Below are 17172 nucleotides of genomic sequence, written 5' to 3'. Positions count from 1 at the left end.
TCCGCTGTCTGCTGAGTTAGATGTGGGTACTTGCTACTGCTGCTCCAGAATGGACTGCCCAGCCTCCTCCTCAGACTCTGATTTCCCCGGGGTGGCATGCTCCTCTGCCAGGCTCTTGTCTGTCCGGCTCTTCTCTGCCTGCCTGCGTTGTTGCTACCTCACTCTTTCAAGGCAGTAACCCATTGATTTCGCTCGGTGAGATCCGCTTTGTGTTTAACCCCTCCATGCCCAGGGCTCAGCCTGTTCCTGGCCCCTCCCACCTCCTGGGGCCCTGCCTGTGACTCCTCCCCCTATTGCCTAGCTTCCCGGGCTCCCGGTAGAAATCTGATCGAAGCTTAGAATGGATTTCTAGTTTAAATGGGCTTTCCAAGTCTGGGAAACCAGAACCAAAGTGTCTTTGCTGTGGATTTCAGGTACGAACCCCAGAGACCCATTTCCTTTCCTTAGCTGGTTTCAGGGGCTTCATCCACTGTAAACCAAGTCTTGATTGAGCCTGAAAGCCATAAGGAAGCTAGAGAGGGTTCTAAAGGTAGAACAGGACTTGTGCCTTTATTTTGTAAGGACTTTGATATGGCTGAGGTTAAAAGAGCAGACATGTCTACTCTTGGTCTTTTGAGAGTGCCTTGCCTTGGCAGGAACCAGAGGTTAGGAGATGGTGAATGGCTGCCTTGAGCCCTTGGAGGAGTGCTCTTTGGCCAAGTGCTTCCAGGAGTAAAGCAGATGCCACTGGGGATCTTGGACAAGTGTATTAAGGGCTAAAGACAGTCTACTATGAGTCAGAAAGGAAAGAGTCCTAGAACCTGAACATGGAGGGGACATGAGTATTCCATGAAGCCAGACTACAAGAACTGCGGAACACTCTTGGAGACCAGTTCCAGTGGGAAGTGCCTAGGCAGTTACCAGGGCTTGGGGGCCTCTCGACTGTCACCAGCTGCATATGCAGAGACTTCACTGAACTGAAGCTATTAGGAACCAGATGTAGAAGCTGCAAAGCTCAATTGTGGAACTGTTGAAGCTGAGGATCCAAAAGGCATCATCTTGGTTGGGATCCCTGGACAGGGCACTTGTAGGACTCTAGACATGGTGTGAGGACAATGATGTGGGTAACAATGCAGCAAGACTTCTACAAGTGTGGACCCACATACCCATACCTGAGTCCCAGACCCAGATGAATTCCTTGACCTGGAAGCTCCCCACTGGCCTGGCCTCCAGACCCCCTCCTTCCCTGCAGGGGTTGGACAAAGGCCTCTGAGAAACAACAGGGCTGAGCTGATACAGTGGAGGGGAGAGGTGACTGAGAGCCTGGCTGTGGGGCACGGAGGACAGACCATCATGGCTGGAGCCCCAGGGTTTCCTTACCACCCACCTCCTCCCTTTACTCCTGCCAGCCCCATGCCAGATGCAGAAGACAAGGACAGTGTGGCCTGGAAATGAACCCTGAGTCCTGGACTCAGCAAGTTGAGGACTGGTTCTCCAGTTTTCCAATGCCTTACTTACAGCTTGTCACAGAGGCCCAAAGACTATCCGTATGTGCCTACTCTGGAACATGGGCACCCTAAGAGGCTGCTCTGTGTACTGGTACTGCCTACGACCCCTTCTAGATGGCAGAGTAGTTGCAAGGTGAATGATCCAAACCTGGATCAGGGCAGCAGGCTCTCTGAGCCCCATGCTGCTTGACAGCATGGAGTGACACCATGGCCAGCAGGCCCAGGAGGTCAGTGCAGATGCTACAGGAATGGCCTCTTGGGAATGATACCAGAAGCAGTACCTGGGCACTGCAGGAGCTATCTCTTTTGCTATGCTGCTGGCTGGTGGATCACACTTCTTGCAGCTTCACTTGGGTATGGGTGGACCTGGGTCTGGTGTTCTGTCCCTGCCGGGGTGTGGCACACACATTACCTAGTGGCTGCTCTTGGCTCCAAGGCATGGCCTGTCATTCTGCACAGAACACACACATCAAGCTGCTGGCCTAGCACTATTAGCTGACTCCCCAGCTGGTGCTGGGTCATCAACAGTCTGTCCAGCGGTTTACCTGGCATCAGGTACTCTACCTGCCGGTGGCAGTCTACAGGTATTCCTACCCTTAATGTGCCACAACTGCCTCCTGCCAGTCTGCAACCCTTACAGCACTACTGGGTTGCAAACAAGGATTCCCCATTTTTAAGAATCTTCAGGGTTAGGTTGGAGCTGATTGACTGTCGCTCCCAAGATGCCCTGGTACCCAGACAGGTGAGCTGGAGGTATGAGGCCTTGTTTCCTGTTTTTAGTGAAGCAGGGTCTTTTGTCCTCAGTTCTTCAGAAAATTAAGGAGTTTCCAGAGGCCACACCACCACACTGAGCCTGCAGCTACACTCAAAACTGGAGAGCAGATACCTCCCACCTCCTCCCACAGTGCCTGCAGCAAAGACAGGTCAGCTTGTGGGAAGACAAAGGACAGGGCCTTGACAGCAGCAAACCGGCCCTTCTGGCCTTGCCTGAAGGCTGTCTACCAGCCAGGTTGAAGGCCCCCAGCTCTAGAAGGCGGGGCAGGCAAGGAATGAAGTCTGAGTTTGCTGTGCCCTCTGGCGGCTGACCATCAGATTGTAGGCTTTGGAACAGCAGCTCTCTAAAATGGGGGAAACTGGGACTTGCACGGGGCTGAAGGCCATGGAATTAGGGACAAAGTTAGATGTTCTTCAGTGGCGATCTGCTTTCTTCTCTTTGGGGCCTGAATCCTTTGCCCTCTCCCAAACACAGGTCCAGGAGCCCTTTCTATCTGGCAGTTGTGTTTTGTCCTTAGGATGGGCACAGGAGACAAGTCACAAAGGTTAGACTGAGATAGGGGTCCACAGGAATGTTCTCAGCTGCCCTCCACAGCAGTATAGAACCTGCCTGTATCAAATCAAATGATAACTCCCAAACGAAGGATTCCAACTGAGTTTGGGAAAAGAAGTCACCTCATGTGGGGGACTGCCCTCAGAGACCCAGTTCCTGCCTGATTCATCGGTTAGCCACAGGACTGGGCCTACTCAGAAAGAACAAAGCAGACCAAAGTGCGGAACCAATTTTCACATTGTTGTATCTCCATTTTCAACCACACTCTAGAAGTCTGGGTTGGGTCAGAGCCTCTGGGACCCCTTTGTCACTGCTGGTCCCTACCCAGAGCTTAGGGCAGAGCTCCATGCAGCCGCCCCACCTCCACGAAGGCTTCCACACAGCGATCAATGTCCTCCTCACTGTGTACTGCTGAGATCTGGACCCGGATCCGAGCTTTGCCCTTAGGGACCACCGGGTAGCTGAATCCGATGACAAAGATTCCTGAAAAGATAGCAAAGGCACTCAGAGGTAGACAGGCTTTGTTGCCATGAGATATAAGGACCTTCTGTTCCCAGGTCCTTCTTACACAGAGAATGCTGAGCTCACAGACATGGGGCTACCTCGTAGTCTGGTGTTGGTTAAGTTTGGACAGATGGCTGACCTAAGAGGGTGTGGACAGCAGGGAATGGGACACAGGTCTAGGAAGGCTCAGTAGTCTTTTCTCTGAGGACACTGCCCCAAGTCCTCTTACCTTTCTTTAACATGTCATCTGCCATTTGAGAAGACAACCGGGCATCACCCAACATAACAGGGCAGATGGGGTGATCAGCTCCTGAGATAGTGAAGCCAGCAGCTTCCATCTTACTGCGGAACCTGGGGACACAGTTGAGTATCACAGGGAGCTGAAGGCCGTAGAGCTAGAAGAGGAGGCCCAGGATCTACGTTCACCTGTGAGAGGAAGGGATAATGACAGAGAAGTGCAGACCAAAGAGCAGGTGAGGCACAGGCAGGGGCAGATGGGAAAGTAGGAATGACAAGAGCACAGGAGATGGAAGGGGGAAGCTGTAATGGAGACGGGCGGGGAGGAAAAGGAATGTGGGCAAGAGGAGGTAGAAAGTGTGCAGCTATCATTTCTTCCCCCATTCTGCTCCAACCCTGTGGGCACCATACCGCCTGGTCTTGGCAGCTATAGACTGGATGATGGCGTTATTCTCCATGAGCAGGTCCAGAGCCTTAGAGGCACAGCCAACAACAGCGGGGGGCAGACTGTTGGAGAAGAGGTAGGGCCGAGAACGCTGCCGTAGCAGGGATATCAGAGGCTCAGGCCCTGTAGTATAGCCCCCTGAAGACAGAGAATAATGTGAAGAGGAGCCAGTCAGAGGCCAGTAACTGCCCCAACCCCTCCTATAGTCCATACTGCCCTCCCCTCCCCACCTTCTCTACCCCAGAGATAGGATTCTGTAGGCACCTGATGCTCCACCTAGCGCCTTCCCCAGAGTGGAGTTGATGATGGTGACCTGGTCCATCACACCTAGCAGCTCATCTGTGCCCCTGCAAAGGAAGCCACCACTATTGCCACTGGCCTCCTGACTTCCCATCCACCTTCAGAAGCCCCCACCCAGGCCTCCAACGTTCCCACCGTCCAGTGGACCCAAGAAAGCCGGTGGCATGGCATTCATCCACAAAGACCAGGGCACCATATCGGGCAGCAAGGCTGCAGATCTCTTGCAGAGGAGCAATGTCACCATCCATGGAGAAGGCTCCATCTGTGGCCACCAGTCGCAGTCGGTGTTTCTGTGGGGCAGAGAGAGCAGGTGATAGGTAGCAGGGCCAAACCACCTGCTCTTCTACCATCTTGAGACTGTATTCTGAGCCTTGTCCATCTCCTCCAAGCTCAACCACCTGAGGCCTGGCCCTGATAACGGGTTCAGACCTCCCCATTCTGACCCAGACCTGAAGAGGGCAAGCTGGAGTGGGGACAGGTCCTAGTCACATATCCACACACCTGCTGCTCAAAAGGTACTTGCTGATTTCAGGCCATGTGGAGCTATAGAATAGTCTTAGGCACAAGGGATAAGGAAGTCCAAATAACGTCTTCAGTCCTTTATGCTACTTGTGAAAAGGGAGCCCCTCCAAGCCTAATTTCCCTGAGCAGGGGAAAACAGGCCTTTCTCAGGAGCCCCAGGGCCTTGACCCACCTGAGCCTCCTTCAGCTTAGCTTCTAGGTCAGCCATGTCCAGGTGGCAGTAACGGTACTTATGGGCCTTGCACAGCCGGATGCCGTCAATGATGGAGGCATGGTTCAGCTCATCTGACAGGACTGCGTCCTCAGGCGTCAGCAGGGCCTATGGGGAGGAATTCCTATATAGCCACCCAAGAGTTCCCCCTTCCCTGTTAATCTCCCCCAAGGCAAAAACTCTATCTGGATGCCTAGGGCCAGGTGAAAACTTGAGGTTGGTACCAGGCCCCCTCACCCCTGCCCTCCAGTTTACATAGGTTGCTCTGGGGCATTTGACACTCTGCCACACTCTCCCGGCTGCCCACCTCCAAGTCATTTCCAGCCTCTACATACCTCAAATAGGCCGGTATTGGCATCGAAACAGCTGGGATAGAGGATGGCATCCTCACGCTGGTGGAAATGGGCTATCTTGGCTTCTAGATTCTTGTGGATGCTCTAAAGGATACAGGCAGGTTGCTGGTAAGTACCTGTGGGCTTTGCTAGACAAGTCCTAGAGGACCACCAACAGACCCAATGCAGGAGGCCTGGAGCCTCAGCCACATCCTTCATTTAGCCTCACACAAGTGACTCCTGGAGCCTCGGATTGTAGCAGCTGCTCCCACTGTGGAGGATGAGGCCTGTAGGTCTCAATTCCTTGGTGGACCTTTGTTTGCAATCTAGTGTTTGTATTCTGAGTGATGCTGGAGTCAAAAGATATGTCTTTACATCAGACTGTCTTTTTCTCCACAGCAAAGAGGATCACATTAAGTAAGCCTATGTTTATTTGGGGTTCTACATCTTAGATTTGGAAACTGTTTAGTCTGACTCAAGAATTTTATTAGAAAATAAATACATGAAAACTGAGTGTGAGCCAAGCCTTTGAGTAGTGCAAGCCTTTGATCCCAGCACTCAGGAGGCAGAGGCTATGAGTTTGAGGCCAGCCTGGTCTACAGAGCCAGGCTAGCTGAGAAAACCTATGTCAAAAAAGAAAGAAAGAGAGGAGGGAGGGAGGGAAGGAGGCAGAGAGGAAGGGAGAGAGGAAGGTAGGAAGGAAGGGAAAGGAATAATGAAAGGAAAAAAAAAACAAACAAAAAAAAAAAAAAAAAAAAAAAACCAAATATGCTTTGATCCCAGCACTCAGGAGGCAGGAGGAGGTGGATCTCTGAGTTTGAGGCCAGCTGGGTCTACAGACTGAGTTTCAGGACAGCCAGGGCTACACAGGGAAACCTGTCTCAAAACAAACCAAAAACAAATGAAAATAAAAACCAGAGAGAGATGGAGATGGGAGTTGCTTTCCTGTGTTTATTTCACCCTCATTTTCAATGAGGACAGTTAGAAACGTGGATCTGAAGTGTTGACTGAGGCCATACCTCGTAGCCCTGGCTAGTCTGGAACTCTAAGTCAGAAAGATCTGCCAGCCTCTGCCTTCAGCATATGCCACCATGCTTGGGCAGGAGTGGGGACTCTTACATCAAGTTCTTGGGTCCCAGTCCCATATGAAGTTTGTGCTTTTGGATAATCAGTCTCTTTTGCCTTTGGTGACCTCATGTCCACAACATGGATAAATGAATAAGAACAGCACTGATTGCTTGGGACTTTAAGGGAATTAATGGATCAATAGCTGTGGTGTTCTTTTCTTTTTGGTTTTTCAAGGTAGGGTTTCTGTGTGGCTTTGGATCCCATCCTGGAACTCGCTCTGTAGACCAGGCTGGCCTCGAACTCACAGAGATCCACCTGCTTCTGCCTCCCGAGTGCTGGGATCAAAGGTATGTGCCACCACTGCCTGGCAGCTGGGTGTTCTTAGGAGTACCTGGAACACAGCAGGTACTATATAAGTTTTGTTTTTGAAGTGAAGAGGGAGTTTATTTTTAAAAGTTACTATTTTTAAAATTAACTCTTTACTTTGTTTATTTGTTTGTTTTTGCTTTTTGAGACTGTGTTTCTCATAGCCCTGGCTATCCTGGAATTCATTCTATAGTCCTAGCAAGCCTCCAACTCAGAAATTCACCTGTCTCTGTGTTCTAAGGACTGGAATTAAAGATATCTCTGCTCAGCTAGCTTTTTGCTCTTAAAAAAGAAAAAAAAAAGTGTGTCTCTGTGTGGACATGTGTGGAGATCAGATCAGAGGGCAGCTTTTGGACATCAGTTCTCTCTTTGACCATGGCTTCTGGGAATGGAACTCAGGTTGGCAGGCTGACACAGCTGGTGCTTTCACCTGCAAAGCCATCTTGCTGTCACAAGAATGGGTTTAATGTGGGTGTAGGAGCGGGAATTAGGGAGGGAAGGCTCTCTGGAGACCTGCAGGACACACCCAGTGATGGCTGAAGGCTTCTTGAGATGGTCACGAGATTCATGTTTATGTTAACAGATTTTATAACGTTTACAAATCAGTTACCATTTATATGTGGACCGGGAGACTGACTGTTTTAAGATACCACTTTAATGGCACAGCATGTGCATGGCATGCTGGAAACTGTGCCAAGATCAAACACCTCTAAACCCTCCACATGTCCAGCTAGAGCCTCCATATCTCCAGCATTGCCTCTGTCCCTTTCCTGCAGAATGGCTGCTGTTCTGTCCTACAGGTGAGAAATGGGAGCTCAGAGGTCAAGTTCCTTGTCCCAGGCTTCTCAGAAGAGACCTGCCCCAGCCTTGCAGTGGGCCCTGTACACCCTGGGATTAGCTGAGCTGGCTGAACCAGCCCTGTTGACTGGAAGCAGACATCTGGGGCCAGTGCCACCCAACATCTGCTGTGTACCTGGGTGCCACAGATGAAGCGAGTAGAACTGAGGCCAGCTCCAAACTCTTCCAGAGCCTGCACACCTGCTTGGATCACCTCAGGGTGGCTACTCAGGCCCAAGTAGTTATTGGCACAGAAGTTGAGGATTCCTAGGGTGGAAAAGACCAACAATATGGCTCAGAAAAGAAAGGAAGGCCTGCAAGGACCACAGTGTCAGGCCCTGGGACAGGGGCCAGAGGGAAGTCAAACTTGGATTTGACCTTGAGAGGCAGACAGCTACACACATGACCCATTCTGGGGAGAGGCCAGAGACGTTGAAACCACTGCCACAGTGCAGAGGGTGAGAAGTTTGTCCCTCTCTGCCTTGAAGGATGAGATGTTTAAAACCTGGCTATAAGTAAGATCCCATATGAGAAGATCCAGACCTTCCTCACAGGTTCCAAAACCATCATCATCTTGGTTTTGCTTTTCTTGATTTTGAAAGAGGCCTAGGTCCTCCCGCTCTGATGCTCTCTCATCTGCTGCCCAGGTGTTGCATCTCCAGAGGGGTGTCTCAGAGATCTGTTATCAATCTTAAAAAGTTAATATAGTTGGCCCAAGGAAATTGAGGCCTGAGGAAGGGCAGCTCATGACCTGGGACCGGCACAGAGTCTAAGAACTTGGTTCTCTAAATGTCCCACTTTTTTCTTGACGTGTGAGTGCTGGGACCTGAACCCACAGCCTTGGGTGTGCCGGGCAAGCACTGTACCACTGAATCACACCCTAGCCTGCTGACTATCTCTCTGAAATCACACAGGGAAAGCAGTTTGGTCTAGCCTAAGGCTTTGTTTCACTCTCTAGTCCTCTTTAGGAGAAGACAGGCAGGACACAGGTACTTCTGCAGACCTGGTCCTCTTACTTGCTTAAACTTTAACCTCTCTGGTGGAAGCTGGCCTTCCACCCCAATATCCTGTGACATTGAAGCTAGCCAGTGTTTCTCCAGATTTCTGGGGAAATCTAGTTGCATTTCATCTTCTTCCTTTCTCTTTTATTTTTATTTATTTGTTTGTTTTTTGAGACAGAATTTCTCTGTTTAGCCCTGAATGCCCTGGAGCCCTATAGCTATGTCCAGGCTATCTTCCAACTCACAGAGATCTGCCTGATCTGCCCTCCTGAGTGCTAGGATTAAAGGCATGCTTCCTTTCAATGAGAATTGGTCTCTCTAGCCCCAAGGTGGTGGCAAAAACCTTTAATCCCAGCACTCTGGAGGGCAGAGGCAGGCCGATCTCTGAGTTCGAGAGCAGCCTGATCTACAGAATGAGTTCCAGGACAGTCAGGGTTACACAATGAAACCCGTTCTGGAAACAAACAAACAAAAAACTTTGTGGCACACCCCTTTAATCCCAGCATTGGGGAGGCAGAGGCAGGCGATCTATAGAGCAGATCCCAGGACAACCAGGACTCCACAGAGAAATCCTGTCTCGAAAAACTAAAGAAAAAAAAAAGAAGAAGAACTGGTCTGTCTCTTAAGCAGATTTCATCAGGAATAAAGGTGTAGCAACTGGTAGCTTTTACACACTGGGCTCAGTGAACGAATGAGGATTTTTGTCCAATCATTCTTTCTGGAAGCAGGGCGTAGGAGGCCAATGCAGCTGGATAGCGCTCTCTTTTTCTCACAGGGTTTAAACAGGTTTAAACAGGTGGAGTTAACTCTAGGACGCCATAGTGTGCCCGAGATAGACTGGAAAGAGCAGCTATGCATGCATGAGCCTTCCCCCCTACACCCACCCTAGGACCTCCATTCACATGCAAGGCCTGGAAGGGCTTGGCCACCTGGCCTGACACGATGACTCCCAGGAGGAGAAGTTACCTCCGGGGATATCATCCACGCGGACGCACGGTCCCTGGCGGGACGTGATCACTCTCTCACTCCTCCAGGTGCCAGCCCCGCGGATTCCTTCCAGCTCGCCCTCCACGATGCGGTGCAGCTGCGCCAACGCTGAGTGCGCGCGGCGGCCGGATGACAGGGTCGCGCGCCACACGCTGCTGACCCACATCGCGTCCACGAGATGGAATGAATGCGTGGGCCAGCCAACCGCCTAGCTCTCCCCGTCATGTGGGGTGGGCAGGGCCCCGACAGCCAATCAGAGCAAAGAGAGCTTTCTTTAAGAGGCTGGGGTGAAGAGGTCCCGCCGGCAGGCGGAGCCTGATGCCGCCTATAGGCGACGAAAGTTGATTTGTAAGGCAAAATCCAGGAGGTCCGCGCTGGGGGAGCGGCTTCAGGGCTCCCCAGACCCTGCCCACACACCTAGCTCTCCCGGGTAACGTGGCTAGCTGTGCCTCCTCCTGTCCTTCCAGCCTGAGGGTTCTGGTCTGTCCCCAAAGCTTCGCTTTTTCCAGGCGCTAACGTGGCGCCAGCTCTCCTTCACTTTACCCATCCTATTGCTACTCACTCTCCTCCAGTTGAGGAAAACGCACCACTCAGATTTTTTCCCCCAGTTTTATTATTTTAAAGTTTAAAATTACAACCACAGCAACTTTTTTCCAGCAATTATAACACTTGTTTAAAAAGGGGGAAGGGGCGCGAATTTCCTATTATTTTATTAAAATAATAGACAACTGTACAGGTTTTTTTTCTCCCAGCTCCCGAAGTTAGACTAAGTACTAGTCTTAGATTTGGATATATACATATACACACGTGCACACAATCCTGGCTCTCTAAAGCTACCTAGCAAATTCAAATCAACTGTATTGTCTTACAGTCCACTCCCTGCCTCTCCCCCTCCCTCAGCTACTCAGAAAAGGTTCAAAAGGTAAAAAGCGGTTGGAGGGGTTTTACGTGGCAGCTGGTAGAAATGAAGCTGCATCAAGCAAAGCCACATCTTATACAGAAAGGAAAAAGGAAAGAACAAGACCTCCTAGGACACAACTCATCAATCCTGTGGAAAAACCCAAGTTTCCACAGGCACACTGAGGCACTGGCTGACTCCCCCACCCTCCCACTAAATCCACTCCTATTTAACAAGAGACTGCTGAAAAGACCCCCCCCCCTTCCCCAATGGCTAGATCCTGATTGTGAGAAGCAATGGCTTCTCTAACCAGCTGTAACTTGGACCCCTTCCCCCTTCTAGACAATGGGGAGGCACCCCCAGGCCCCCCAACTGGTCACCACTGCTGAGGGCAGCCCAGGGATTTTCCTCCCTCCCTGGCAGCTAGGTGGGGTGTCACCCTCTGCTCTGCACCAACGATTCTGAAGCTCTCACAAGGGATGGATGGATGCATGAGCAACTTAAAGCCTTAAAAAGGCAAACTTCAGTTCCTAGGTCCCCTCATCTAGCCAGAACTTTACCAGTTCCATTTGCCTTAACAGTAAACAAACCACCCAACGAAACACCCACCCCAACCCCATAATGTTAAACATCAAATCAAGAAAAAAAAGTACATCTTCATCATTACAAAGATAATGTCTGTGGATGTCCTTGCACGATGGATTAAGGAAAAGAGAGAATCGTTCCACAAGTCTGTCTGAGGAATCGAAACTCTAGCCTTTTTGTAAAGTCAGAATAGAATGGGCAAAGGGTTGCAGATGAGATCAAGAGAGAAATGTATTTACAGACAACAGGAGGAAGAGTGTCACAAGCAGAGCCTTCCTTGTCACTTCTTCTTGCTGGCCCTCTTGGCACTTGACTTGGCTTTGGGCTTCACAGGTTTGGCCTTCTTGGGTTTGGTTGCCTTGACCGGCTTGGCTTTGACAATCTTGGGTTTTTTGGCTTTCTTGGGCGTGGCAGCTGGCTTCTTCTTGGCCTTCTTGATAGGGGTGGCGGCTTTGGGTTTCTTGCTTGGAGCTTTGGCGGCAGCCTTCTTGGGTTTGGCTGCCTTCTTTGGAGTGGCCACTTTCTTGACTTCCTTCTTGGTCTTCTTGAAAGCCACCGACCTCTTGGGCTCATCACCCTTGGCCAGCCTGAATGAGCCCGAGGCGCCCACCCCTTTGGTTTGCTTGAGAACACCGGTGGTCACCAGGCGCTTGATGGACAACTTGATCTGGGAGTCGGCGTTCTCACCCACCTTGTAGTGGCTCTTGATATACTTTTGGATGGACTGGCGCGAGGAGCCGGCGCGGTTTTTCTCTGCCTGGATGGCAGCCACGATCATATCTGAATACTTGGGATGGTCCGTGGACTTCTTGGAGGCCTTGGCCCGTTTGGGCTTCGCCGCAGGGGTGGACGTGGAGTTCTCGGTCATGGTGGCCGGCCTGCTCCTGCTGTTGAAGGAGCCTTCCGAAGGGCCAGCCCTCGCGGGAGGCTGGACACAGCCGGAGCCGGGATCTGCTCTCCCGCTCGACTAGCAGGCCAGACGAAAGTGTGGCTGCCGGGGACGCGGGCGACGCGTGGCTCCTGTCCTCCCTGGCGCGGGTCGCCGGCAGGCTCGCGGGTTGCTGTGTGCGGCCCAGCCCCCACCGCTCTGTCGCTCGTCCGGCGCCCGGCGCTGCCCTCCGCCTCCTCAGCCTCCCTTTTCCCAGCTCTGCGTCTGGCGCTCGGGCGGCGCATCCGGGTATTTAGCGGCGGCGGGCGGACCGCGGTGAGGACTGGGCTGCTGGCTGCCTGCTCCCGGCCCGGAATGGCGCCGCGCCGCCGCCATCTGTGTTTCTTCCGCCGAGCAAACCTGGCCTTTCCAGGCGCTCCAGGCCCTCCCGCTGCCCGCTGTCTCTCGGGGTCTCTGCCTGGTTCCCTAGGCTTCCCCGCTGGGGACCCAGGCGCCCCGGCCGCTGTCTCCCGCGCCCGCCACGAGCCCCAAACTGCGCCGAGGAGCGCTGGGGCGCCGGCACATTTCCCCTTTGCGGGGGACTGGCTCTGCGGGGCCCGGGAGCCCCTGGGCTTGAGACCCCCCATTGGAAAGCTCATCCCTGGGACTACCAGGGCTCCCATTCCCGGCCCTCTGCGGGGTCCCCCAACCTGGCGGAACGGCGCAGAAGCGACCCCAACTAACACACGCCGCCCCGAGCTGGGCGACTCCCAGCTGGGCCTAGTCGGGACAAGGGGGGAGGGGTCGTCTCCCCGGGGTCGGGTCACCACTTGGGGGTCACTCGGCCACAGGACCTCCAGCATCCCTAACCCCTTTCTAGCCCCGGAGCCCTCAAGGAAACTTTCCCTGGAAGAGTTGGAAGGGCCCTTTCAAACTTTGTCCCTTCCCCCTCTTGAGTCGCCTCTCCCCCTCGACTCGCCCCCAGATCGCTGCGTGGAGATTCCTGTCTGAGCCTGAGACCCCTGGGAGATAGGACTGGCTTCCTGGGTGCCCTGCTCTCCCCCACGTCTTCCATACATCGGAACCTAAGAGTTCATTTACATGCCTTCCTAGCTTGGGAGTTTTTGGGGTGTGCGAAGCAGAACCACAAGGCCCACCCTAGGGGGGTGAAGCTCCCCTCTCCCACTGGCCTCTTGAAAGTTAGGGTGTGCCTGATGGGGTGCAGTACACATCTTTGGCACTGTCTCATAGGCGCTGATCAGAGACTGTCCTCAGGGAACCCCTCGGATGAGCAGAGGCTCTCTATGCTTTGGAGATTTGGAAAAATGGGACAAGGAGGGAGTGCTTCTTTCTCTGGTCGTGACTTAGGTATGCAGTCGATCAGGTCGGGACCACCGCCATTTTGCTGGGAAGATTCCATGCCTTTGTTATAAAATGTATCCATTTTTCCAGCCCTGCTTGGCACGAATCCACGAAGTAGTGCGACCTGGGGCTGTTGAGAGCTCCAGGATCCTAGGGAAGAAAGCCTGGAAACTCTTGTCTGCAGTTTACAACTCCTCAAAATGTCAGGCTTCTGGTGTTCTTGCCTGGACCCCGGTGGTCTTATTAGCAAAAAGGCATATATCTGTTTAATTAAATAGTTACCTGGGGGTGGGTGAGTAGCAGATGTAGATGAACGAACCTTTGCTGAGGACTGATGGGGCTGTGGACTGTTTGTCACGCGGGAAAGGAGATTTTGAACTTGGGGGAGGCGTAAGGAGATCGCTACCGGGTTTGTGAGTCCCTGAGACTAGGGCAAGACAGTGGGCCTACCTCACCACAATACCACGGGTTAATCCAAGTAATTAGGGGAGGGGGGCATATCTAGGTGAAGTGCTGTCTGTCAAAGACTGCCTTAGTTCAAAAGGTCAAGTTTTTTTAATTCTGATGATGTCAGTGACCCTGAAGTTTCCTAATTTGAAAACACATTCTGGTAGGTTTGTTTGGGTTATTTTGAAAACCAGTTCTCTGGATTTCAATTAAGAACGTTCTGGAGAAGGCATTCAAATGCACTTACCTCCGAGACACTGTGCTGCTCTTCCCACCCTACTCCCAGGTGAGAGGTGAGAGACATTGAGTGTGAGGCTCAATTCCCACAGACCCCAGACTTTCATTTACTCTTACAGTTCAAACATCTTTACCTCCCAGAATATAAAGGCTGGGTGTGGGGGGTATTTCCTGCTGAGGCATGAGCTTAACAGCTCTACCTCCCCACCTTTCTGGGGAGTTAAGGGGAGAAGGGGGATTTTTCTTCGAGATGCGGAAAGGGTCAAGATGAAAGGGGCTCCCCCAGGCTAGCACTGAAGGACCAGGAAGGGGGCCGGGTGACTCCCGCCCGGCCCAAACAATGCCTTCACAGGTGGCTCTTGGGGCGGTCTTCTATCAGCCAGACACTCCTACCCATTCATCCCCACCCCCTACCGGACCAATGCTGGATTTAGGGAAAGGCCCTTTAAAAACCCCAGAGCTACAGCGCTGTGGCAGCCTTCCTGGGAAATGTAGTCTCTGTGTGGAGTCTTCCGGCTACCTGAGCTGCTTCTCATGGGCCAAAAAGGACTCTGCTGCCTCTGAAGTTAGTGTGGCAGAGAACTGAAGCCCTACAAGGAAAAACCTGTAAATCCAATTAGAGTGGGAATGACGGTCTTGTGGGGGAGGGGCCTTACTGAGCCCTTGACTATGAGATCTACTGGTTACACACAGGAGCCCTGAAAGGCTTGGTGGCTCTACAAGGGCGCTGGACTCCTCAGTCACTGTCCTTTCCTTCCACCTCCCGGGAAAACCCCTGGCTCATTACAAGCTCAAGATTCCTATTGTGCTGAGTGTGTGTTAGGCACTGAGAACAAAGCCATGAGCAAAAAAGACAAGCCTGCCTGTGTGGGGCTGATGCAGTAGTGGGAAATAGGAACTCAAGGAAGAAAATAAACAGGAAAGATTGAATTCACTGGGTGGGTATAGTGACGCCCACCTGTAATCCCAGCATAGGGGAGGTTGAGGCAGGAGGATAGTGGAGAGTCTGAGGTCAACCTGGGCTACATAAATCCTGTTTCCAAAAAAGGAAAGACAATGTTATGTGTATTGGGAAGTGATGATTATGGACGAGTAGAGGTTCTAGGAGGGACCTGGTGTTCGCCACCAGTGCCCCAGAAAGTGTGCTTTTTTTTTTTTTTTTTTTTTTTTTAAGCAGCCAACATCTAAGCAAATATTTGAAGGAGGCAAGGAAAGGAGCCATTCCTATTAGAAGAGAAAGACTCTTCCCTGCAGAAGAAACAGTCAAAGCAAAGGACATGTGGCAGGAATGTGCAGAGTGGCTGCTGAAACAAGGGCAGTGGGAACAGGTGAGTTAAACCATCTGAGGAGGTGGCTGAGGAAGGAGGAACATCCAGGGTTTTGTGTGTGCATCTAGGACTCTGGCTTTAATGAGGTGGGGGCCGCTGGAGAGACATGACCTCACTCACAGTCAACTGTAGCTGTGTAGCTGTAGAGACAGAGGCAGGACAGGGAGGGGTGGCAGGCATCCAGATGGGCAGAGTGAGCAGTAGTAGAGGCAGTGGGGTGCGCGTGTGCGCGTGCCCGCGTGTGTGCGTGTGTGTGTGCGCGCGCGCGTGTGTGTGTGTGTGGGGGGGGGTCAGGTAGAAGCTGACACCAGATACTGTGAAACAGAGCAGGGAAGGGCCAAGGTGAGTGGGAGGGACATGGGGAGGGGTGATGGTGGATGAGAAAGGAGACTGTCACAGACGAAAAGAGGCCAGTCATATCAGATGTCACCAACCAGGGTAGCGGGGACATAATCCACCCTGTTGTACGGTGAGTACCATCCAGGAGATGAAAGTTGTGAACAAGGGTCCCCAGAGTCTCTGAACTTATGTGGGATCAAAGTTCATCATCTACCGTTCACATGTCTGTCCTTCTGAGATAAGAAGCAGGACAGTGCTGAGGTGATGGGACAGGAGGGCCTGAGGGAAGGAGCTGGACTTTGGAGGACCAGAGTAAGGCTCACATAGGACCACCACAGCAACTCCACAGCTTGGGCAGAGCCTGTCAGTGGGAAAGTGGGGGCTGTAGAGATAGGGGGCCTGGAAGGGCAGTAGCTGAGGAAATCCAGCAGAAAAGGAAACAGGGAACAAGAGGGGAAGTGTGAATGACATGGGGCAGTGTTTTGTAGGGATTTCTGGCTGTTGTGAGGGACAGAGCTGTAGCAGGGGTCAAGGGAAGCAGGGGCAGGGCAGAGAAGAAGAATCATGCAAAAGGGCAAAGTGTTAAGTTTGTGAGGTGAGTAGGGGAAACCTGGCAGTTTCCAGGTGTTACACATGTCAGGATGTGGGCCATGGGGGAAGGGACCTGCTGGAGAGCTCCTAAAGGAGGAGTCCCCTTAGACCCCAATGCAAGACTCCCCAGGGAGTGGCTGGAACTGCAAAGTATCCAGCAAAGTGAGCTCTCCAGGGAAAGCGGGCTCAGCAAGGATGCCAGGGAAACAGTCACCATGACCTCCAATCTCAGGAGCAGATAAAAGCAGGGGAGTCCATCTCAAAGGACACGGTAGGGGTCAGAAAGCCAGCATGAGCTGCTCCTAGTTGCCTAGCATGGACCCCTCATTGGAAAAGTCTTACTGTCCTCTCAGCCCTGCCTATCCAGCACTCCTGCTACCCCTCTGACTTGCCATGACTTCACTGGTTCTCACTGGGGTTGGTTTTGCACCTCCAAGGAGTGTTTGGCAATGCCTAAAACAGAGAAGTGAAGTAACTGCCCAAAGCCATAAAGACCTAGCACTCAGGAAGGCCCTGGAGGTATCCTTCCTCCCATTGCAAAAAAAAAAAAAAAAAAAAAAAAAAAAAAAATGTGTTGAATGATCACCACTGTTCTGAAGTAAGAGATTGCTCATCAAGTTTTCTCCAATAAACCCGTGGATTTGAGTGTGTCTTCCAGTGGGCAGAATCCATATCACCAAAAGGAAGAAAATGTTTGGATTTTTCTTCCTGAGTCAGGTCTCTTTAAAATGATGGCCATAGGGGCTGAAGAGATGGCTCAATGGTTAAGAGCACTGGCTGTTCTTCCAGAGAATCTGGATTTGATTCCCAGCACCCACATGGTGGCTCATTACCATCTGTAACACAGAGAAATCCTATCTCCAGAGCGGGGAAGGAGTCCCAGTATGAAAAAA

At 52.0% G+C, this 17172-nt stretch overlaps 2 protein-coding genes across 2 annotated transcripts; both read right to left on the bottom strand.

The window, feature by feature from the left end:
• Positions 1–3088: 3088 nt before the first annotated feature.
• Positions 3089–9805, bottom strand: Gcat (glycine C-acetyltransferase). Its single transcript, XM_051189352.1, has 9 exons — positions 9604–9805; positions 7773–7903; positions 5369–5470; positions 4995–5141; positions 4436–4590; positions 4265–4347; positions 3967–4138; positions 3548–3669; positions 3089–3297 (listed from the first exon to the last, which is right to left on the bottom strand). The coding sequence occupies exons 1-9, from the start codon at positions 9788–9790 to the stop codon at positions 3146–3148; spliced, it is 1251 nt and encodes a 416-aa protein (XP_051045309.1). The 5' UTR covers positions 9791–9805; the 3' UTR covers positions 3089–3145.
• A 989-nt stretch (positions 9806–10794) lies between these two features.
• On the bottom strand, positions 10795–12097 carry LOC127225769 (histone H1.0). The gene has a single exon (XM_051189351.1). The coding sequence runs from the start codon at positions 11973–11975 to the stop codon at positions 11388–11390; it is 588 nt and encodes a 195-aa protein (XP_051045308.1). The 5' UTR covers positions 11976–12097; the 3' UTR covers positions 10795–11387.
• Between the last annotated feature and the right edge of the window lie 5075 nt (positions 12098–17172).

This window comes from Phodopus roborovskii, unplaced genomic scaffold (assembly GCF_943737965.1).
Source record: "Phodopus roborovskii unplaced genomic scaffold, PHOROB, whole genome shotgun sequence".
NCBI lineage: Eukaryota > Metazoa > Chordata > Mammalia > Rodentia > Cricetidae > Phodopus > Phodopus roborovskii.
The sequence above is the reverse complement of the archived record's forward strand: the minus strand, read 5'-3'. Positions and strand labels throughout refer to the sequence as shown.

Excerpts from the sequence above, each read along its gene's own strand:
- Gcat (XM_051189352.1), bottom strand. The coding sequence starts at position 9,790 with ATGTGGGTCAGCAGCGTGTGGCGCGCGACCCTGTCATCCGGCCGCCGC. Across the intron at positions 5,471-7,772 it reads GCTTCATCTGTGGCACCCAG|AGCATCCACAAGAATCTAGA; the intron begins GTACACAGCAGA and ends TGTATCCTTTAG. Across the intron at positions 3,670-3,966 it reads ATAGCTGCCAAGACCAGGCG|GTTCCGCAGTAAGATGGAAG; the intron begins GTATGGTGCCCA and ends CTGTGTCCCCAG.
- LOC127225769 (XM_051189351.1), bottom strand. The coding sequence starts at position 11,975 with ATGACCGAGAACTCCACGTCCACCCCTGCGGCGAAGCCCAAACGGGCC.